The sequence below is a fragment of the Fringilla coelebs genome (assembly GCF_963513975.1).
Source record: "Fringilla coelebs genome assembly, chromosome: 33".
NCBI lineage: Eukaryota > Metazoa > Chordata > Aves > Passeriformes > Fringillidae > Fringilla > Fringilla coelebs.
In genome coordinates, this window is record NC_140059.1 from 785689 (window position 1) to 807695 (window position 22007).

The following is a 22007-nucleotide window of genomic DNA, read 5'->3' on the forward strand; positions in this document are numbered from 1 at the left end:
CCCCCCCCTCGCTGCCGCCCCCCGGGACCCCCCCAGCCCGCGGCGCTGCGGGCGCTGGGCCGGACCCTGCGAGCCCAGCGGGGCTGCTGGAGCTGCCTGCGCCTGCCCCGCGGTGAGACCCCTCCCCAAAACACCCCGGGACCCCCGGGACCCTGCCCCGCGGTGAGACCCCTCCCCAAAACACCCCGGGACCCCCGAACCCTGCCCCGCGGTGAGACCCCTCCCCAAAATACCCTCGGGACCCCCGAACCCTGCCCCGCGGTGAGACCCCTCCCCAAAATCCCCCGGGACCCCCCGAACCCTGCCCCGCGGTGAGACCCCTCCCCAAAATACCCTCGGGACCCCCGAACCCTGCCCCGCGGTGAGACCCCTCCCCAAAATACCCTCGGGACCCCCGAACCCTGGCCGAGCTGAGACCCCTCCCCAGAACACCCCGGGACCCCCGAACCCTGCCCCGTGGTGAGACCCCTCCCCAAAATAACTCCAGGACCCCCAAACCCTGCCCAGGGACCCTCAGGGGACCCCCAAACCCTGCCCCATATCCCCCAGGGGACCCCCAAACCCTGCTCTGGGACCCCCAAACCCTGCCCCATATCCCTCCAGGACCCCCAAACCCTGCCCCAGACCCCCCTTGGGACCCCCCAAACCCTGCCCCATATCCCCCCTGGGACCCCCAAACCCTGCCCCTATCCCCCCTGGGACCCCCAAACCCTGCCCCATATCCCCCCTGGGACCCCCAAACCCTGCCCCATATCCCCCAGGGACCCCCAAACGCTGCTCCAGACCCCCTTGGGAGCCCCAAACCCTGCCCTGGGACCCCCAAACCCTGCCCCAGACCCCCCCAGGACCCCCAAACCCTGCCCAGGGACCCCCAAACCCTGCCCCATATCCCCCAGGGACCCCCAAACCCTGCCCCAGACCCCCTTGGGAGCCCCAAACCCTGTCCCAGACCCCCCAAATACCCCAAACCCTGCCCCATATCCCTCCAGGACCCCCAAACCCTGCCCAGGGACCCCCAAACCCTGCCCCATATCCCCCAGGGGACCCCCAAACCCTGCCCAGGGACCCCCAAACCTTGCCCCATATCCTCCAGGGACCCCCAAACCCTGCCCCAGACCCCCCAGGGGACCCCACAGCTCCCCCAGCCCTGAGCCCCCGAACCCCCCCGGGACCCCCCCAAATCCCCCAACCGACCCCTCCCCCCCCCACAGTTGAGCCCCCCCCGGAGGCCCCCAAGGAGGGGGAGGGCGGCGATGACGTCACAGCGGCCGCCGATGACGTCACGGGGTCTCCCCCCCTGGACGCCGCCATTCGCCGCTTGGGGGCGCTGCAGATCGGGGACGCCCCTGGGGGGCGGGGCCAAGGCGGGGCTGGGGGGCGGAGTCTCCTCCAGGCCCCGCCCCCACGGCGGAGGCCGCGGCCGCCCCCTGCTGGGAGGAGGAGGAGGAGCTGGAGGAGGTGGGGGAGGGGCGGGGGTGGGGGAGGGGCAGGGGGGGGAGGGGAGGGGCTGGAGGAGGTGGGGGGGGGAGGTGGGGGAGGGGTTCGAGGGGAATCGAGGTCCGGGGGCATTTGGGGAAGGGAGATCTTGGGGAGGGGGCTCGGGGAAGGGGGATTGGGGGGTTGTGGGGGGATTTGGGTGGGGGATTTGGGGGGGATTTGGGGGGGGGGTTGGGGATGAGGATTTGGGGTGGGGGATTTGGGGTGGGGGATTTGGTGGGGTGGGTTTGGAGGGGGGTTTGGGGGGGTGGGTTTGGGGATGAGGATTTGGGGGGCGTGGGTTTGGGGGTGGGTTTGGGGATGAGGATTTGGGGTGGGGGATTTGGGGGTGGGTGTGGGGGGGTGGGTTCGGGTAGGAGGATTTGGGGTGGGGGATTTGGGGGGGGTGGGTCTGGGTGTGGGTTTGGGGTGGGGGATTTGGGGGTGGGTTTGGTGATGAGGATTTGTGGGTTGGATTTAGGGGTGGGTGTGGCCATGAGGATTTGGGGTGGGGGTCTCCCCCCCGCCCCCCGGCTGAGGTGCCGTTCCTCCCGGCCGCCAGGGGGCGCTCTACGCCGTGACGCCCCTCCCGGGCTGTCCCCACCTGGGCGCCGTGGCCCCGCCCCCCGCCGGGGGCGCCCTGGGGTCCCTCCTGCCCCCCCCGTGCGGGGTCTGCGGCAGCCGCCGCGAGAACTGGCTGTGCCTCAGCTGCCACCAGGTGGGGACCCCCCGAACCCCAAAAACACCCCAAAAACTGCCCCTGAACCCCAAAACTGCCCCTGCACCCCGAAATCCCCTCACACTGCTACATCCCCCCCAAATCCCCGAATCCCGTCTCTCCCCCAAATCCCCCGCCCCCCGAGTCCCCCGCACCTCTGACGCTGCTGTCCCCCTGTCCCCCTGTCCCACTGACCCCTCTGTCCCTCTGTCCCTCTGTCCCCCTGTCCCTCTGTCCCTCTGTCCCTCTGTCCCTCTGTCCCCCTGTCCCCCTGCCCCTCTGTCCCTCTGTCCTGCTGTCGCTGTCCCGCTGTCCCCCTGTCCCTCTGTTCCCCTGTCCCCCTGTCCCGCTGTCCCCCTGTCCCTCTGTCCCCCTGTCCTGCTGTCCCTCTGTCCCGCTGTCCCCCTGTCCCGCTGACCCCCCCGTCCGTCCGTCCGTCGGTCTGTCCGCAGGTGCTGTGTGGCCGCTATGTGGGGGGGCACATGCTGAGCCACGGGGGGGCCCAGGGGCACCCGCTGGTGCTGAGCCTGCGCGACCTGGGGGCCTGGTGCTACCCCTGCGGGGGCTACGTCACCCACCCGGTGGGCACGGGGGCACCGGGGGGCACCGGGGGGCACCGGGGGGTCGGGGGGCACCGGGGGGTCTGGGGGCACGGGGGGGGTCTGGGGGGTCTGGGGGCACCGGGGGGTCCGGGGGCACCGGGGGGTCTGGGGGGTCTGGGGGCACCGGGGGGTCTGGGGGGTCTGGGGGCACCGGTGGGCACAGGGGGCACCGGGGGGTCTGGGGGCACCGGGGGGTCTGGGGGCACCGGGGGGTCTGGGGGTGTCAGGGTTATCGGGGTGCTACCCCTGCGGGGTCTGCGTCACCCACCCGGTGGGCACGGGGGCACCGGGGGGCACGGGGGGGTCTGGGGGCACCGGGGGACATGGGGGGGTCTGGGGGCACAGGGTCTCCATCACCCACCCGGTGGGCACGGGGGGTTCGGGGTGGTCTGGGGGTGTCCGGGGTTTTCGGGGGGCTCCATCACCCACCCGGGGGGCACGGGGGGGTCTGGGGGGTTATTGGGGGGCTGCCCTGGGGGGCTCCGTCACCCACCCGGGGGGCACGGGGGGGTCCCGGGGGGGTTTTGGGGGGTCTCTTTCACCCACCCGCTGGGCTGGGGGGGTCCCGGGGGTCCCTGCACCCCCCCGTGAGTTTGGGGGGGCTTTGGGAATGAACCATTGTTGGGGGCGGGGGGGTGACACAGTGGGTGAAACCACTGGGGGGGGCACGGGAATGAACCATCGAGGAATGGGGGGGGCATGGGGTGAACCATTGAACTGCCGAGGTGGGGTTGGGGCTGGGCTGAACCACTGGGGGATTGGGGGGGTGGTTGAAGTTGGGATGAACCATTGGGCAGTGGGGGGGGGATAGGGGCAGTCCCAGCTCGGACTGCACCACTGCTGAATGAGTGGGGGAGGATGAAGTTGGAAAGAACCACAGGGGAGCGCGGGGGGGGGGGGGGGGTCCTTATCTGACGCCCCCCGTCCCCCCCCAGGTGCTGCTCCCCACCAAGACCTTCATCTACCGCCTCAAATTCGGCACTGACCCCCCCGCCGCCTCCTTCTGAGCCCCTCCCCCACCCGACACCCCCACCCCACCCCTCCCCCCACTCTTAAAGGGCTACACACGTGCCATTCCCCCCCCCGCCATCACCAGCACCCCGGGACCCCCAAACCCCCCCTGGGCCAGCGGCTGGGCCGGGCCCGGGGGCGGGGGGAGGGGCAGAGGGGGGGACACCCCCCCCAAACCGCGGGGGGGGGTCCCGGGGCACGCGGGGGGACCCCGGTTTTGTATCCCCCCCCCCTTTTGGAGGTTTTATAAATCCCCTTTGTTACGCCGAGACACCAATAAAGAGACGGGCCAGGCTCGGGGCAGCGCGCTTTTGGGGGTCCCCCGGGTTTGGGGGGGGATCCCCCGGGTTGGGGAGGGGTCCCCCGGGTTTGGGGGGGGTCCCGGGGGGGGTCAGAAGTCGTCGTCGTCGCAGATGTCCAGGAAGACGTCGAAAGCCTCGCGGTTGCAGTTGCCGTCGGGGCTGAACACGTACTTGTGGAAGGTGCCGTCCACACACACGGCTGGGGGGCACCGCCGTCAGGGGGGCTGGGGGGGATCCTGGGGGGTCCTGAGGGGGCCCTGGGGGGATTCTGGGGGGCCCCGGGGGGGTTTGGGGGGACAAGGGGGGGTTGGGGATCTTTAGCGGGGATTTGGGGGTTCAGGGAGGGGCCCAGGGTGGTTTAGGGGGGCATTCAGGGGTGCAGGGAGGCGCCCTGGGGGGATTTGGGGGGACAGGGAGGGTCCCTGGGGATTTGGGGGTCTTTAGGGGGGATTTGGGGGTGCAGGGAGGGGCCCTGGGGGGATTTAGGGGTGCAGGGAGGGGCCCAGGGGGGGTTTGGGGATCTTTAGGGGGAATTTGGGGGGGCAGGGAGGGGCCCAGGGTGGTTTAGGGGGGGATTTAGGGGTGCAGGGAGGGGCCCAGGGGGGGTTTGGGGATCTTTAGGGAGGATTTAGTAGGGCAGGGAGGGGCCCTGGGGGGGTTTAGGGGGTCCCCAGGCTGCAGGTAGGGGCGCAGGGAGGGGCCCAGGGGGGTTTAAGGAGGATTCAGGGGGTCCCCGGGGGGTTTTGGGCTGGTTTGGGGCAGTTTCTGGGGCAGTTTCTGGGCAGTTCCTGGGGCTGTTCCCAGGGCAGTTTTTGGGCAGTTCCCGGGGCAGTTTCTGGGGTTGGTTTTGGGCAGTTTTGGAGCTGGTTTGGGGCTGTTCCTGGGGCAGTTTCTGGGCGGGTTTGGGGCAGTTTTTGGGGTTGCTTTTGGGCAGTTCCTGGCGCAGTTTCTGGGCTGTTCCCAGGGCAGTTTCTGGGCAGTTCCTGGGGCTCTTCCTAGGGCAGTTTCTGGGCAGTTTTGGAGCTGGCCTGGGGCAGTTTTGGGGCTGTTCCTGGGGCAGTTTCTGGGCAGTTCCCGGGCATTTCCTGGGGCAGTTTTGGGGCAGTTTTTGGGCAGTTTTGGAGCTGGTTTGGGGCAGTTTCTGGGCAGTTTCTGGGGCTGTTCCCGGGGCAGTTTCTGGGCAGTTTTTGGGCAGTTCCCGGGGCAGTTTCTGGGCAGTTCCCGGGCAGATTTGGGGCAGTTTTTGGGCAGTTCCCGGGGCAGTTTCTGGGCTGGTTTTGGGCAGTTTCTGGGCTGGTTTTTGGGCAGTTCCTGGGCAGTTTCTGGGCAGTTCCCGGGGCAGTTCCCGGGCAGTTTCTGGGCAGTTTTGGGGCAGTTTCTGGGCTGGTTTTTGGGCAGTTTTTGTGCAGTTCCCGGGCAGTTTCTGGGCTGGTTTTGGGCAGTTTCTGGGCTGGTTTTGGGCAGTTTCTGGGCTGGTTTTGGGCAGTTTCTGGGCAGTTCCCGGGCAGTTTTGGGGCAGTTCCCTGGCCTGTTCAGGCGCACTCACCGATGACGGAGCTGGGGCTGCGGCCCGCCCTGCCGAAGGCGCACACCCCGGGCGCCTCGGCCGGCACCGTGAAACTCGCCAGGGACCACTGGGACTCCACGTAGGGGCCCAGCACCGGGCCCACCTTGCCCACCCGCGCCAGCCTGGGGGCACAGGGGGGCACCGCGCTCAGGGGGGATCCGGGGGGCGCGGGGGTCCCCCCTGTGCCCCCACTCACGCCGAGCGCCGGTTGAGCCGCGTGTCCCGCAGGGCGAAGACGTGCCCGGTGCCTTTGTCACTGGCCGCGCACAGGAAGGAGCAGTCGGGGCTGAAGGCCAGGCTGGGGGGCACCCCAAAAACACGTCAGGAGCGGGGGGCACCCCAAAAACACCGTCAGGAGCGGGGGGCACCCCAAAAACCCGTCAGGAGCGGGGGGCACCCCAAAATATCCCCGAAACCCCGTCAGGAGCGGGGGGCACCCCAAAAACACCGTCAGGAGCGGGGGACACCCCAAAACGACCCCAAAATACCCCCAAAACCCCGTCAGGGATGGGGGCACCCCAAAAACCCCGTCAGGAGCGGGGGGCACCCCGAAATATCCCCAAAATATCCACAAAACCCCGTCAGGAGCAGGGGGCACCCCAAAACCCCATCAGGGATGGGGGGACCCTAAAACTGCCCCCAAAACCCCTCTCAGGGCTGGGGGGACACCCCAAAACCCGGCCAGGGATCCTCCAGCTGCACTCCCAGTCCCACCCAGTCCCTCCCAGTGGCACCAGTACAGCCCAGCCCAGTCTGTCCCCTGGCACAGCTCGAGCAGCCGAAGGAGCTCCTGAGGTTCCCTGAGGTCCCCAAGTGCCACCACTGTCCCCAGTCTGTCCCAGTGCCACCACTGTCCCCAGTCTGTCCCAGTGCCACCAGTGCCACCAGTACAGGAGGCTCCGTGCCCTGCCTCAGCTGGAGCAGGGGGGGGACACCTGAGGTTCCCAGTGCCACCAGTGCCCCCAGTGCCCCCCAGTGCCACCAGTGCCCCCCAGTGCCCCCAGCCACACCAGTAGAGCGTGGCGGGGTCGGTCCCAGTTCCCCCACTCCCCCATTCCCATTCCCAGTGCCCCCAGTCTCACCAGTAGAGCGTGGCGGGGTCCGTCCCGGTTCCCCCCAGCCCCCCCATTCCCATTCCCATTCCCATTCCCATTCCCATTCCCCCCCAGTCCCCATTCCCAGTCCCTCCCAGTCTCACCAGTAGAGCACGGCGGGGTCGGTCCCAGTTCCCCCAGCCCCCCCAGTTCCCCATTCCCAGTCCCTCCCAGTGCCCCCAGTCTCACCAGTAGAGCGTGGCGGGGTCGGTCCCGGTTTCCCCATTCCCCCATTCCCATTCCCGGTTCCCTAGCCCCCCCAGTCCCCCAGTCCCTCCCAGTCTCACCAGTAGAGCGTGGCGGGGTCGGTGCCGGTTTCCCCAGTCCCTCCCAGTCCCCCACTCCCCCATTCCCATTCCCAGTGCTCCCAGTCTCACCAGTAGAGCGTGGCGGGGTCGCTCCCATTCCCCCAGCCCCCCCAGCCCCCCCATTCCCATTCCCAGTGCTCCCAGTCTCACCAGTAGAGCATGGCGGGGTCGGTCCCAGTTTCCCCATTCCCCCATTCCCATTCCCAGTCCCCCCAGTCCCTCCCAGTCTCACCAGTAGAGCGTGGCGGGGTCGGTCCCATTCCCCCCACTCCCCCATTCCCATTCCCAGTGCTCCCAGTCTCACCAGTAGAGCGTGGCGGGGTCGGTGCCGGTTTCCCCATTCCCCCATTCCCCCATTCCCTGTCCCAGTCCCTCCCAGTCTCACCAGTAGAGCGTGGCGGGGTCGGTGCCAGTTTCCCCATCCCCCCCATTCCCATTCCCAGTCCCGCCCAGTCTCACCAGTAGAGCGTGGCGGGGTCGCTCCCATTCCCCCATTCCCATTCCCAGTCCCATTCCCAGTCCCTCCCAGTCTCACCAGTAGAGCGTGGCGGGGTCGGTGCCAGTTTCCCCATTCCCTCCCAGTCCCTCCCAGTCTCACCAGTAGAGCGTGGCGGGGTCGGTGCCGGTTCCCCATTCCCCCATTCCCATTCCCATTCCCATTCCCATTCCCAGTCCCTCCCAGTGCCCCCAGTCTCACCAGTAGAGCGTGGCGGGGTCGCTCCCATTCCCCCATTCCCCCATTCCCAGTCCCCCCAGTGCTCCCAGTCTCACCAGTAGAGCGTGGAGGGGTCGGTGCTGGTTTCCCCATTCCCCCATTCCCCCATTCCCATTCCCAGTCCCCCCAGTGCCCCCAGTCTCACCAGTAGAGCGTGGCGGGGTCGGTCCCAGTTCCCCATTCCCTCCCAGTCCCTCCCAGTGCCCCCAGTCTCACCAGTAGAGCGTGGCGGGGTCGGTCCCAGTTTCCCCATCCCCCCCAGTCCCATTCCCAGTCCCTCCCAGTCTCACCAGTAGAGCGCGGCGGGGTCGGTCCCAGTTCCCCCAGCCCCCCCAGTTCCCCATTCCCATTCCCATTCCCCCCCAGTCCCCATTCCCAGTCCCTCCCAGTCTCACCAGTAGAGCGTGGCGGGGTCGGTGCCGGTTCCCCCCAGCCCCCCCATTCCCATTCCCAGTGCCCCCAGTCTCACCAGTAGAGCATGGCGGGGTCGGTCCCAGTTTCCCCATTCCCCCATTCCCATTCCCAGTGCTCCCAGTCTCACCAGTAGAGCGTGGCGGGGTCGCTCCCAGTTTCCCCATTCCCCCATTCCCATTCCCAGTGCTCCCAGTCTCACCAGTAGAGCGTGGCGGGGTCGCTCCCAGTTTCCCCATTCCCCCATTCCCATTCCCAGTGCTCCCAGTCTCACCAGTAGAGCATGGCGGGGTCGCTCCCAGTCCCCCATTCCCATTCCCAGTCCCCATTCCCAGTGCTCCCAGTCTCACCAGTAGAGCGTGGCGGGGTCAGTGCCGGTTTCCCCAGTTCCCCCACTCCCCCATTCCCATTCCCAGTGCTCCCAGTCTCACCAGTAGAGCGTGGCGGGGTCGGTGCCGGTTTCCCCATTCCCCCATTCCCCGATTCCCCCATTCCCAGTCCCCCCCAGTCTCACCAGTAGAGCGTGGTGGGGTCGGTCCCAGTTTCCCCAGTCCCTCCCATTCCCCCATTCCCCCATTCCCAGTGCTCCCAGTCTCACCAGTAGAGCGTGGCGGGGTCGGTCCCTGTTCCCCATTCCCATTCCCAGTCCCATTCCCAGTGCCCCCAGTCTCACCAGTAGAGCGTGGCGGGGTCGCTCCCATTCCCCCATTCCCCCATTCCCATTCCCATTCCCATTCCCAGTCCCTCCCAGTCTCACCAGTAGAGCGTGGCGGGGTCGGTGGCGGTTCCCCCCAGCCCCCCCATCCCCATTCCCAGTGCTCCCAGTCTCACCAGTAGAGCGTGGCGGGGTCGGTCCCTGTTCCCCATTCCCCCCATTCCCATTCCCAGTGCTCCCAGTCTCACCAGTAGAGCGTGGCGGGGTCGGTCCCGGTTCCCCATTACCCCCATTCCCATTCCCAGTGCTCCCAGTCTCACCAGTAGAGCGTGGCGGGGTCGGTGCCGGTTCCCCCCATTCCCCCATTCCCATTCCCATTCCCAGTCCCTCCCAGTCTCACCAGTAGAGCGTGGCGGGGTCGGTGCCGGTTTCCCCAGTTCCCCCACTCCCCCATCCCCATTCCCAGTGCCCCCAGTCTCACCAGTAGAGCGTGGCGGGGTCGGTGCTGGTTCCCCCCATTCCCCCATCCCCATTCCCAGTGCCCCCAGTCTCACCAGTAGAGCGTGGCGGGGTCGCTCCCATTCCCCCACTCCCCCATTCCCATTCCCAGTGCTCCCAGTCTCACCAGTAGTGCGTGGCGGGGTCGCTCCCTGTTCCCCATTCCCATTCCCATTCCCATTCCCAGTCCCTCCCAGTCTCACCAGTAGAGCGTGGCGGGGTCGGTGCCGGTTTCCCCAGTTCCCCACTCCCCCATTCCCATTCCCAGTGCTCCCAGTCTCACCAGTAGAGCGTGGCGGGGTCGGTGCCGGTTTCCCCAGTTCCCCCACTCCCCCATTCCCATTCCCATTCCCATTCCCAGTCCGTCCCAGTCTCACCAGTAGAGCGTGGCGGGGTCGGTCCCATTCCCCCATTCCCATTCCCACTCCCCCATTCCCATTCCCAGTGCTCCCAGTCTCACCAGTAGAGCGTGGCGGGGTCGGTGCCGGTTTCCCCATTCCCATTCCCATTCCCATTCCCATTCCCATTCCCAGTGCCCCCAGTCCGTCCCAGTCTCACCAGTAGAGCGTGGCGGGGTCGGTGCCGCGGCGCAGCTCCAGCAGGCGTGCGCGGCTCTGGGTGCAGAAGAGGCGGATCAGGGTCCCGCGGCGCGAGGCCGAGGCCACCAGGCTGCCCGGGGGGCTCAGCGCGGCGCAGCCCACCTCGCTCTGGTGCGCGTTGATCGTCACCGGCGCCGACGACGTGCCCGGCTTGGCCGAGCCCAGGTCCTGGGGACACAGCGGGGTGGCACTGGGGCATGGCTGGCGGGGCCCAGTATGGCCCCAGTGACACCCAGTGCAGCCCAGGTCCTGGGGACAGGGACAGAGCGGGGGTGACACTGGGACACGGCCAGCGCGGCCCAGTATGGCCCAGTATGGCCCCAGTGACACCCAGTGCAGCCCAGGTCCTGGGGATACAGTGGGGGTGGCACTGGGGCATGGCCAGCAGGGCCCAGTATGGCACCAGTGACACCCAGTATGGCCCCAGTGCAGCCCAGGTCCTGGAGACACAGCAGGGGTGGCACTGGGACACGGCCGGCGCGGCCCAGTATGGCACCGGTGACACCCAGTGCACACCCAGTATGGCCCAGTGCCACCCAGTGCAGCCCAGGTCCTGGGGACACAGCAGGGTGGCACCAGGGCATGGCCAGTGCAGCCCAGTATGGCACCAGTGCAGCCCAGTGCCACCCAGTGCAGCCCAGTATGGCACCGGTGACACCCAGTGCACACCCAACACAGCCCAGGTCCTGGGGACACAGCCAGCGCGGCCCAGTATGGCACTGGTGACACCCAGTATGGCCCAGTGCAGCCCAGGTCCTGGGGACACAGCGGGGTGGCACTGGGGCATGGCTGGCGCGGCCCAGTATGGCACTGGTGACACCCAGTATGGCCCAGTGCAACCCAGGTCCTGGGGACGGGGACAGAGTGGGGGTGGCACCGGGGCACGGCCAGGGTGGCCCAGTATGGCACCAGTGACACCCAGTGCAGCCCAGTATGGCACCAGTGACACCCAGTGCCACCCAGTGCAGCCCAGGTCCTGGGGACACAGCGGGGGTGGCACCGGGGCACGGCCAGCAAGGCCCAGTATGGCACCGGTGACACCCAGTATGGCCCAGTGCAGCCCAGTATGGCACCGGTGACACCCAGTATGGCCCAGTGCAGCCCAGGTCCTGGGGACGGGGACACAGCGGGGTGGCACCAGGACACGGCCAGTGCGGCCCAGCGTGGCCCCAGTGTGGCCCAGTGCCCCCCAGTATGGCCCCAGTACCCCCCAGGGCTCCCAGTACCAGCTCAGCCTCCTGCCTGCTCCCTCCCAGTTTCCCAGTCCCCCCCAGTCCCTCCCAGTCCCATCACAGTCCCATTCCCATTTCCCCCCAGTCCATCCCAGTCCCTCCCAGTCCCCCCCATTCCCCCCCAGTCCATCCCAGTCCCCCCCAGTCCCCCCCCAGTCCATCCCAGTCCATCCCAGTCCATCCCAGTCCCCTCCAGTCCATCCCAGTCCCCCCCAGTCCCCCCCAGTCCCTCCCAGTCCATCCCAGTCCATTCCCATTCCCCCCCAGTCCCCCCCAGTCCATCCCAGTCCCCCCCAGTCCCTCCCAGTCCATCCCAGTCCATCCCAGTCCCATCCCAGTCCATCCCAGTCCCATCCCAGTCCCCCCCAGTCCCCCCCCATTCCCCCCCATTCCCCCCCAGTCCCCCCCAGTCCCTCCCAGTCCATCCCAGTCCCTCCCAGTCCCATCCCAGTCCCATCCCAGTCCCATCCCAGTCCCATCCCAGTCCCATCCCATTCCCCCCCATTCCCCCCCAGTCCCTCCCAGTGCTCCCAGTGCTCCCAGTGCAGCTCACCACCAGCTGCAGGCTGCCGCACTTGTGTCCCGGGAACACGAGCAGGGCGCGCTCCACGCTGGGACAGAGATCCACGATCCCTAAGGGGGACAGCCGGGGTGGGTGCACCCCAAAACCGGGACAGGCTGCACCCCAAAACCCCCAAAACCCCGGGACAGCCACGGTGCACCCCAAAACCGGGACAGGCTGCACCCCAAAACCGGGACAAAGCCAGGGTGCACCCCAAAACCGGGACAGGGTGCACCCCAAAAACCCCAAAACCCCCCGAGACAGGGGGTGGGTGCACCCCAAAACCCCAAAAACCCCAAACAGGGGGTGGGTGCACCCCAAAAACCCCAAACAGGGGGTGGGTGCACCCCAAAACCCTAAACAGGGGGTGGGTGCACCCCAAAACCGGGACAGGGGGTGAGTGCACCCCAAAACTCCAAACAGGGGGTGGGTGCACCCCAAAACCCTAAACAGGGGGTGGGTGCACCCCAAAACCCCAAACAGGGGGTGGGTGCACCCCAAAACCCCAGAGCGGGTGGGTGCACCCCAAGACCCCAAACAGGGGGTGGGTGCACCCCAAAAACCCAAAAAACCTCAAACAGGGGGTGGGTGCACCCCAAAACCGGGACACAGCCAGGCTGCACCCCAAAAACCCCAAACAGGGGGTGGGTGCACCCCAAAAGCCCCCGGGACAGAGCGAGGGTGCACCCCAAAACCAGGACACAGCCGGGGTGCACCCCAAAAACCCCCAAAACCCCGGGACAGGGGGTGGGTGCACCCCAAAACCCCAAAACAGCAGGTAGGTGCACCCCAAAACAGCAGGACAGGGGATGGGTGCACCCCAAAAACCCACAGAGCAGGTGTGTGCACCCCAAAACCCCCCGGAACAGCGGGGACCCCAAAAATCCCCCAGGACATTGGGGACCCTAAACCCACCCCCACGACACTGGGGACCCCAAAAATCCCCCCAGGAAATCAGGGACCCCAAAACCCCCCAGGACAGCGGGGACCCCAAAACCTCCTCGGATATTGGGGACCCCAAAAGCCCCCTGGACATCGGGGTCCCCCTAAGTCCCCTCAGAACATTGGGGTCCCCCGTGGCTTTTGGGGTCCTTCCGCAGGTTTTGGGGTCCCCCCGGGTTTTTGGGGTCCCCCCCGGGTTTTTAGGGTCCCCCCCGGATTTTTGGGGTCCCCCCGGGTTTTTAGGGTCCCCCCGGGTTTTTGGGGTCCCCCCGGTTTTTTGGGGTCCCCACACAAATTTTTAGGGGTCCCCCCGGGTTTCTGGGGTCCCCCCCGGGTTTTGGGGTCCCCCCGGGTTTTTGGGGTCCCCCCGGTTTTTGGGGTCCCCCGGGTTTTTGGGTTCCCCCCCCCGGTTTTTGGGATCCCTCCCCGGGTTTTCGGGGTCCCCCCCCGGGTTTTCGGGGTCCCCCCCGGGTTCTCGGGGTCCCCCCGTGTTTTTGGGGTCCCCCCGTGTTTTTGGGGTGCCCCACCTTTGGGGTTGTCACGGGTGTCGAACTCGAAGAGCTTGGTGGGCCGGTGGGGGAAGGAGAACACGTAGAGACGGGTCTGCAGGGCCACCACCAGCCTGCCACGGGGACAGGGACACCAGGGACACCAGTGACACCAGGGACACACCAGTGACACACCAGTGACACCAGGGACATCAGGGACACCAGGGACACACCAGTGCTCCCAGTTCAACCCCAGTGCCCCCCCAGTGCTCCCAGTTCAACCCCAGTGCCCCCCAGTGCTCCCAGTACAGAACACGTACAGGCGGCTCTGCAGGGCCACCACCAGCCTGGCACGGGGACAGGGACACCAGGGACACCAGTGACACCGGGGACACACCAGTGACACACCAGTGCCCCCCAGTGCGCCCAGTTCAACCCCAGTGCCCCCCAGTGCTCCCAGTGCCCCGGGTCCCCCCGTCCCTCCCAGCAGTTCCAGTCCCCCCAGCCCTCATTCCCATTCCCTGTTCCCGTTCCCGTCCCCATTCCCATTGCCGTTCCCCGTTCCCCATTCCCATCCCTGTTCCCCGTTCCCATCCCTGTTCCCCATTCCCGTTCCCCCGTTCCCCATTCCCAGTTCCCATTCCCCCATTCCCCTGTTCCCCCGTCCCCGTCCCCATTCCCCATTCCCCGTCCCCATTCCCCATTCCCCGTCCCCGTCCCCATTCCCGTCCCCGTCCCCATTCCCGTCCCCGTTCCCCATTCCCGGTTCCCATTCCCGTTCCCGTCCCCATCTCCATTCCCATTCCCGGTTCCCGTCCCCGTTCCCCGTTCCCCGTTCCCCATTCCCGTCCCCATTCCCGTCCCCGTTCCCCGTCCCCATCCCTGTCCCCATCCCCGTTCCCTGTCCCCGTCCCCATTCCCTGTTCCCGTTCCCGTCCCTGTTCCCCATTCCCGTTCCCCTGTTCCCCCGTTCCCCATTCCTAGTTCCCGTTCCCCCGTCCCCATTCCCCATTCCTGGTTCCCATTCCCCCGTTCCCCTGTTCCCCCGTCCCCATTCCCCTGTTCCCGTCCCCATTCCCCTTTCCTGGTTCCCGTTCCCCCGTCCCCGTCCCCGTTCCCGTCCCCATTCCCCGTCCCCGTTCCCATTCCCGGTTCCCGTGTCCCCGTCCCCCCGTCCCCGTTCCCATTCCCGGTTCCCGTTCCCCATTCCCCTGTGTCCCCGTGTCCCCGGTTCCCATACCTGTCCCCGTTCCCCATTCCCCGTTCCCATCCCCATTCCCATCCCCGTTCCCCCGTGTCCCCCCATGTCCCCGTTCCCGTGTCCCCGTGTCCCCCCGTGTCCCCGTTCCCGTGTCCCCGTGTCCCCCCATGTCACCGTGTCCCCGGTCCCCCCGTGTCCCCGTCCCCCGTTCCCCCGTGTCCCTGTGTCCCCGGTTCCCCTTGTGTCCCCCCGTGTCCCTGTGTCCCCCCGTGTCCCCGTGTCCCCAGTTCCCCCCGTGTCACCGTGTCCCCGTGTTCCCCTGTGTCCCCGTTCCCGTCCCCCGTTCCCCCGTGTCCCCGTCCCCCCGTGTCCCCGTATCCCCCCGTGTCCCCGTGTCCCTGTGTCCCTGTGTCCCCCCGTGTCCCCCCATGTCCCCGTGTCCCCGTGTCCCCCCGTGTCCCCCCGTGTCCCCTCATGTCCCCGTGTCCCCGTGTTCCCCCGTGTCCCCGTCCCCCCGTGTCCCCGTATCCCCCCGTGTCCCTGTGTCCCCGTGTCCCTGTGTCCCTGTGTCCCCGTGTCCCCGTGTCCCCCCGTGTCCCCCCATGTCCCCGTGTCCCCGTGTCCCCCCGTGTCCCCGTGTTCCCCCGTGTTCCCCCGTGTCCCCATGTCCCCGTCCCCCGTGTCCCCGTGTCCCCATATTCCCCTGTGTCCCCATTCCCGTGTCCCCCCGTGTCCCCGTGTCACCTGTCGTGCCGCATGCGCACGGCCAGCACGGGTTTGGGGAAGCTGAACTCCAGCACCAGCTTGTCCTTCCCCTCGCGGGCATCGTCCCAGATCAGCACTGCGCACAGACGGACAGACGGACGGACGGACGTGGGCACACGGACAGACCGACACGGAGCACGGACAGACGTGGGCACAGGGACAGACAGACCGACATGGGGCAGAGACAGACAAACCAACATGGGCACAGGGACAGCCAGACAGACATGGGGCACGGACAGACAGACCGACATGGGCACAGGGACAGATGGACACGGGGCACAGACAGACAAACCGATATGGCCACAGGGACAGACAAACAGACATGGGCACAGGGACAGACGGACTTCGGCACAGGGACAGATGGACACGGGGCACGGACAGACCAACATGGGGCACGGACAGACCAACCAACATGGGGCACGGACAGACAGACCGACATGGGCACAGGGAGAGATGGACACGGGGCACGGACAGACAAACCGATATGGGCACAGGGACAGACGGACAGACATGGGCACAGGGACAGATGGACACGGGGCACGGACAGACAGACCCGGGGCACGGACAGACATGGGGTACAGACAGACAGACCGACACGGGGCACGGACAGACAGACATGGGCACAGGTACAGACAGACACGGGGCACGGACAGACAGACGGACATGGGGCACGGACAGACAGACATGAGGCACGGACAGACGGACATGGGGTACGGACAGACAGACACGGGGCACAGACAGACACAGGGCACGGACAGACCGGCATGGGGCACAGACAGACCAACAGACATGGGGCACAGACAGACAGACCGACATGGGCACAGGGACAGACAGACATGGGGACACCCTGACATAGGGACAGCCCGACATGGGGACACTCCCACAGTGGGGACAGGGGACACTCCGATATTTGGGACACCCCAGGGTCAGGGGGACACCCCGATACTGGGCACAGAGACACCCCGGGCTCAGGGGGGACACCCCGATATTTGGGACCCCAGGGGATCAGGGGGACACCCCGATATTGGGGACACCCCGATATTGGGGACAGAGGGGTGTCCCTGACCCCTGACCCCGATTTTGGGCACCCCCGGGGTTTTGGGGGATCCCCCAGGGAATTTGCCCCCCACCCCGGCTTTGGGGGTTCACTCAGTGAATTGGGGCCCCCCGGGGTTTTGGGGATCCCTCAGTGGATTCGTCCCCCCCTGGGGTTTTGGGGATCCCTCAGTGACTCGGGGACCCCCCCCGGGATTTTGGGGATCCCTCAGTGAATCGGAGTACCCCCTGGGATTTTGGGGATCCCCCAGTGAATTCGGGATCCCACAGTGAATTCGGGATCCCTCAGTGAATTTGGGGTCCCTCAGTGGATTCGCCCCCGCTCCCAGGATTTTGGGGATCCCCCAGTGAACTCGGGGTCCCCCCGGTGTTTTGGGGATCCCCCAGTGAACTCGGGGTCCCCCCGGTGTTTTGGGGATCCCCCAGTGAATTTGGGGATCCCCCAGTGAATTCGGGGCCCCCCCGGGGTTTTGGGGATCCCCCAGTGAATCGAGGACCCACCCCCGGGATTTTGGGGATCCCTCAGTGAATCGCCCCCCCCCCCGGGATTTTGGGGATCCCCCAATGAATTCGGGCCCCACCCCCGGGATTTTGGGGATCCCTCAGTGAATCAGGGTCCCCCCCCGGTGTTTTGGGGATCCTCCAGTGACTCGGAGTCCCCCCCCCCGGTTTTGGGGGTTCACTCCTCAGTGACTCGGGGTCCCCCCTGGTGTTTTGGGGCTCCCCCAGTGAACTCGGGGTCCCCCCTGGTGTTTTGGGGATCCCCCAGTGAATTTGGGGATCCCCCAGTGAATTCGGCCCCCCCCCCCAGTTTTGGGGCTCCCCAGTGACTCGGGGTCCCCCCAGGATTTTGGGGCTCCCCCAGTGAATTCGGGGTCCCCCCCTGGGGTGTTTTGGGGCTCACCTGAGGCGTCGGGGAACTTGGGCTGGCTGCCGCCGCCCACGATGGCCAGCAGGTTGGAGCGGTGCAGCATCTCCACCAGCGCCACGCTGCCCACCTGCTCGGCATCTGCACCCCGAAACGGGGCACCCCGAAATCAGGGGGGACCCAGAAATCAGGGGGTACCCCGAAACCGGGGGGGACCCCGAAATCAGGGGGTACCCCGGCATCTGCACCCCGAAACCGGGGCACCCCGAAACCGGGGCACCCCGGCATCTGCACCCCGAAACGGGGGGACCCCAAAGTCAGGGGGCACCCCGAAACCGGGGCACCCCGGCATCTGCACCCCGAAACGGGGGGTACCCCAAAGTCAGGGGGGCACCCCGGCATCTGCACCCCGAAACCGGGGGTACCCCAACATCAGGGGGCACCCCGGCATCTGCACCCCGAAACCGGGGGGCACCCCGACATCAGGGGGCACCCCGGCTTCTGGCACCCCAACATCAGGAGGCACCCCGACATCGGGGGCACCCCGACATCGGGGGCACCCGAACATCAGGGGGCACCCCGAAATCGGGGCACCCCAACACCAGGGGGTACCCCCGAACCAAGAGGCGCCCCGACCCTGGGGCACCCCAAACCCCCCCAAAACCCCCCCAAAACCCCCAGGGATCCCCAACCCCCCCCAGCCAAAGCCCCCCTCGACCCCCAGGACAGGGGGATCCCCAAAACTCCTGCCCCAGGTGTGCCCGGGTGTGCCCAGGTGTGCCCAGGTGTGTGCCCAGGTGTGCCCAGCCTCCCCCAGCTGTGCCCAGGTGCACCCAGCCTCACCCAGGTGTGCCCAGGTGTGCCCAGTTGTGCCCAGCCTCACCCAGGTGTCCCCAGGTGTGCCCAGGTGTGCCCAGATGTTTGCCCAGGTGTGCCCAGCCTCACCCAGGTGTGCCCAGGTGTGCCCAGGTGTGCCCAGGTGTGTCCCCAGGTGTGCCCAGGTGTGCCCAGCCTCACCCAGCTGTCCCCAGGTGTCCCCAGCTGTCCCCAGGTGTGCCCAGGTGTGTGCCCAGGTGTGCCCAGCCTCACCCAGGTGTGCCCAGGTGTGCCCCCAGGTGTGCCCAGCTGTGCCCAGCCTCACCCAGCTGTCCCCAGGTGTCCCCAGGTGTGCCCAGCTGTGCCCAGCCTCACCCAGCTGTCCCCAGGTGTCCCCAGGTGTGCCCAGGTGTGTCCCCAGGTGTGCCCAGCTGTGCCCAGCCTCACCCAGCTGTCCCCAGGTGTGCCCAGGTGTGCCCAGGTGTGCCCAGGTGTGTCCCCAGGTGTGCCCAGCTGTGCCCAGCCTCACCCAGCTGTCCCCAGGTGTCCCCAGCTGTCCCCAGGTGTGCCCAGGTGTGCCCCCAGCTGTGCCCAGGTGTGTGCCCAGGTGTGTGCCGAGGTGTGTCCCCAGGTGTGCCCAAGTGTCCCCAGGTGTGCCCAGGTGTGCCCAGCTCACCCAGGTGTGCCCAGCTGTGCCCAGCTCACCCAGGTGTCCCCAGCTGTGCCCAGGTGTGCCCAGTTGTGTCCCCAGCCTCCCCCAGGTGTGCCCAGGTGTGCCCAGCTCACCCAGGTGTCCCCAGGTGTGTCCCCAGGTGTGTGCCCAGGTGTCCCCAGGTGTGCCCAGCTCACCCAGGTGTGCCCAGGTGTCCCCAGGTGTGTGCCCAGCCCTCCCCCAGGTGTGCCCAGCTCCCCCAGGTGTGCCCAGGTGTCCCCAGGTGTGCCAGCTCACCCAGGTGTCCCCAGCTGTCCCCAGGTGTGCCCAGCCTCCCCCAGGTGTGTGCCCAGCTGTCCCCAGGTGTGCCCAGGTGTGCCCAGGTGTGCCCAGCTGTGCCCAGCTGTGCCCAGCTGTGCCAGCTCACCCAGGTGTCCCTTCTCCATCAGGGGCTCCACGTTGAAGATGCGCACGCCCGAGTCCATGGCCACGCAGAAACAGCCTGGGGACACGGGGGGTTGGGGACACCGGGGGACACCGGGGGGGGGGGGGCTTGGGGACACCGGGGGGACACAGGGGGGGATTGGGGACACCGGGGGACACCGGGGGGGGGGGGGCTTGGGGACACCGGGGGACACCTGGGGGGGGCTTGGGGACATCGGAGGGACACCGGGGGGGGCTTGCGGACACCAAGGGACACCTGGGGGGGACTGGGGACACCTGGAGGGGCTTGGGGACACCGGGGGGACACCGGGGGGGGGGGGACACCGGGGGGGGGCTTGGGGACACCGGGGGACACCTGGGGGGGTTGGGGACACTGTGGGGGGGACTTGGGGACACCGGGGGGACACCAGGGGGGATTTGGGACATTGGAGGGACACCTGAGGGGGCTTGGGGACACCTGGGGGGGGACCTGGGGGGGGATTGGGGACATCAGAGGGACACCGGGGGGGGCTTGGTCACACCTGGGGGGGGTTAGGGACACCGGGGGGACACCTGGGGGGGCACCTGGGGGGGCTTGGGGACACCAGGGGACACCGGGGGGGGCGCTTGGGGACACCTGGGGGGACACCGGGGGGGGCACCTGGGGGGCTTGGGGACACCTGGGGGGGGCTTTGGGGACACCTGGGGGGGCACCTGGGGGGGGTTGGGGACACCTGGAGGTGTCTGGGGGGATTTGGGGGTCCCGGAGGGGGCGGGGCTGGGTCCCGGAGTGAATTCGGGATTTGGGGGTGCCGGGGGGGATTTGGGGGTGCCGGGGGGGCGTTGAGGTCCCGAGGGGGCGCTGGGGGCGCTGAGAGAGGTTTGGGGGGTTCGGGGATTTGGGGGTTCAGGGCTCCGGGGGTTCAGGGGGTTCGGGGCTCCGGGGATTTGGGGGTTCGGGGGTTCAGGGCTCCGGGGGTTCGGGGGTTCAGGAGTTCGGGGATTTGGGGGTTCAGGGCTCCGGGGCTCCGGGGATTTGAGGCTCCGGTGGTTCGGGGCTCCGGGGTTTCAGGGCTCCGGGGATTTCGGGGTTTGGGGTTCGGGGGTTCGGGGCTCCGGGGATTTCGGGGTTCGGGGGTTCGGGGCTCCGGGCCCCCCACTCACTCTGGTCCTGGTTGAAGCGCAGGCTGTTCACCCCCCGGGCCTGCGCCATGGCGGGGCGCGCCGGCGGCGGCGGAGCCGCTTCGGGGGCAGCAGCAAGGGGGTAGCGAAGGGTGCCCAGAACCCGCCGGGACCCCCCCGAACCCCAAAAACCCCAAAATTGCCCCCAAACCCCGCGGCCGCTCCCGCGGGGCGCTCAGACCATCGAGACGCCTCAGAGCGCCGGCCAGAGCGGACTTCCGGTCACGTGAGCCGCGCCTCCGCCCTATTGGGACGCGCTCCGAGCGGGCGCGCGCGCTGATTGGCGGAGACGGGAGGGCGAGGCCGTTGCCCGGCAACGCGCCATGTTGGAAACTGGCAGCGGCGTGCGGCGTTGCCATAGTAACGACGCGCCGCCATGTTGGAGACTGGCAAAGCGCTTTGGGGGCGGCGGCGGGGGGGGCTTCAGGGGGTCCCCGAATCTTTTGGGGGGGCTCCAGGGGGTTTAGGAGAGTTTTTGGGGGTCCCCGAATGTTTTGGGGGGGCTCCAGGGGGGTTTTGAAGGATTTAGGAGAGTTTTTTGGGGGTCCATGAATATTTTGGGGAGCTTCAGGGGGGTTTAGGGGGATTTAGGGGAGTTTTGGGGGGTCCATGAATATTTTGGGGGGCTCCACGGGGGTTTAGGAGAGTTTTTGGGGGTACATGAATATTTGGGGGGGTTGAGGGGGATTTAGGAGAGTTTTTGGGGGACCCATGAATGTTTTGGGGACTTCAGGGGGATTTAGGAGAGATTTTGGGGGGTTTCAGGGGGGTTTAGGGGGATTTTTGGGGGTCCACGAGTATTTTGGGGGGGCTTCAGGGGAGTTTTTGGGGGTCCCCGAATGTTTTGGGGGGGCTCCAGGGGGGTTCAGGACAGTTTTTGGGGGTCCACGAATGTTTTGGGGGAACTTCAGGGGGATTTAGGAGAGTTTTTGGGGGTCCATGAACATTTTGGGGGGTTTCAGGGGGCTTCAGGGGGATTTAGGAGAGTTTTGGGGGGTCCATGAATATTTTGGGGCGGCTTCAGGGGACTTTTGGGGGGGCTTCAAGAGGATTCTGGGGAGTTTCAGGGGGATTTGAGGGGGTTCAAGTGGTTTTGGGGGGCTTCAGGGGAGTTTTGGGGAGATTTCAGGGGGTTTTAGGGGGGTTTCAGTGCGGTTTGGGGCGTCCAGGGGGGTTCTGGGGCACTTCAGGGGGATTTATGGGGGTTTTGGGGGGTTTCAGGGGGTTTTAGGGAGTGTTTCATGGGGTTTCAGAGTGGTTTGGGTGTTTCAGGGGGGTTTTAGGGGGAGTTTAGGGGGGTTTCAGCGTGGTTTGGGTGTTTGAGGGGGATTTTAGGGGGGGTTTTGGGTTTTAGGGGGGGGTTAGGGGGAGTTTTGGGGGGTTTCAGCGTGGTTTGGGTGTTTCTGGGGGTTTTTAGGGGGTGTTTCAGGGGTGTTTTGGGGGGTTCAGGGAGGTTTGGGGATTTCAGAGTGGTTTGGGTGTTTCAGGGGGGTTTTGGGGGATTCAGGGGGTTTTTAGGGGAGTTTTGGGGGGGTTTTGGGGGTATCAGAGTGGTTTGGGTGTTTCAGGGGGGTCTTAGGGGGTTCAGGGGGTTTTTGGGTGTTTCAGGGGGTTTTCAGGGGATGTTTCAGGGGGTTTTGGGGGGTTCAGGGGGTTTCAGAGTGGTTTGGGTGCTTCAGGGGGTTTTGGGGGGTTCAGGGGTTTTCAGGGGGAGTTTTGGGGGTTCAGGGGTTTTTGGGGGGGGTTTTAGGGGTGTTTTGGGGTGTTTCAGCGTGGTTTGGGTGTTTCAGGGGGTTTGGGGGGTTCAGGGGGTTTGCGGGGGTGTTTTAGGGGTGTTTTGGGGTATTTCAGTTCGTTTTGGCTG

General features: G+C 67.2%; 3 protein-coding genes across 4 annotated transcripts in view; 1 reads left to right on the top strand and 2 right to left on the bottom strand.

The window, feature by feature from the left end:
• HDAC6 (histone deacetylase 6) overlaps window positions 1–3803 on the top strand; it is a gene marked incomplete at its 3' end in the record, with an annotated part of 36634 nt that extends 32831 nt beyond the window's left edge. The window contains exons 19-23 of the mRNA XM_084224018.1: window positions 37–112; window positions 1212–1364; window positions 2016–2194; window positions 2647–2775; window positions 3732–3803. Coding sequence (XP_084080144.1) covers window positions 37–112; window positions 1212–1364; window positions 2016–2194; window positions 2647–2775; window positions 3732–3803 — 609 coding nt within the window. The remainder of the gene's footprint in view (window positions 1–36; window positions 113–1211; window positions 1365–2015; window positions 2195–2646; window positions 2776–3731) is intronic.
• Window positions 3804–4097: 294 nt separating this feature from the next.
• WDR45 (WD repeat domain 45) lies at window positions 4098–20315 on the bottom strand. Of its 2 annotated transcripts, XM_084224089.1 has the most exons (11): window positions 20126–20315; window positions 18966–19040; window positions 17107–17211; window positions 15126–15222; window positions 13220–13314; window positions 11742–11821; window positions 10059–10124; window positions 9916–9971; window positions 5873–5974; window positions 5656–5798; window positions 4098–4308 (listed from the first exon to the last, which is right to left on the bottom strand). In XM_084224089.1, exons 1-11 carry the CDS (start codon window positions 20172–20174, stop codon window positions 4199–4201), a joined length of 978 nt encoding a protein of 325 aa, XP_084080215.1. In that variant the 5' UTR covers window positions 20175–20315; the 3' UTR covers window positions 4098–4198. The 2 variants fall into 2 exon arrangements, with proteins under 2 accessions (XP_084080215.1, XP_084080214.1); XM_084224088.1 differs by having other exon boundaries at window positions 9916–10124.
• Window positions 20316–20365: 50 nt separating this feature from the next.
• Window positions 20366–22007, bottom strand: part of GPKOW (G-patch domain and KOW motifs) — a gene marked incomplete at its 3' end in the record, with an annotated part of 5790 nt that continues 4148 nt past the window's right edge. Inside the window, exon 4 of the mRNA XM_084224019.1 lies at window positions 20366–20529. Coding sequence (XP_084080145.1) covers window positions 20366–20529 — 164 coding nt within the window. The remainder of the gene's footprint in view (window positions 20530–22007) is intronic.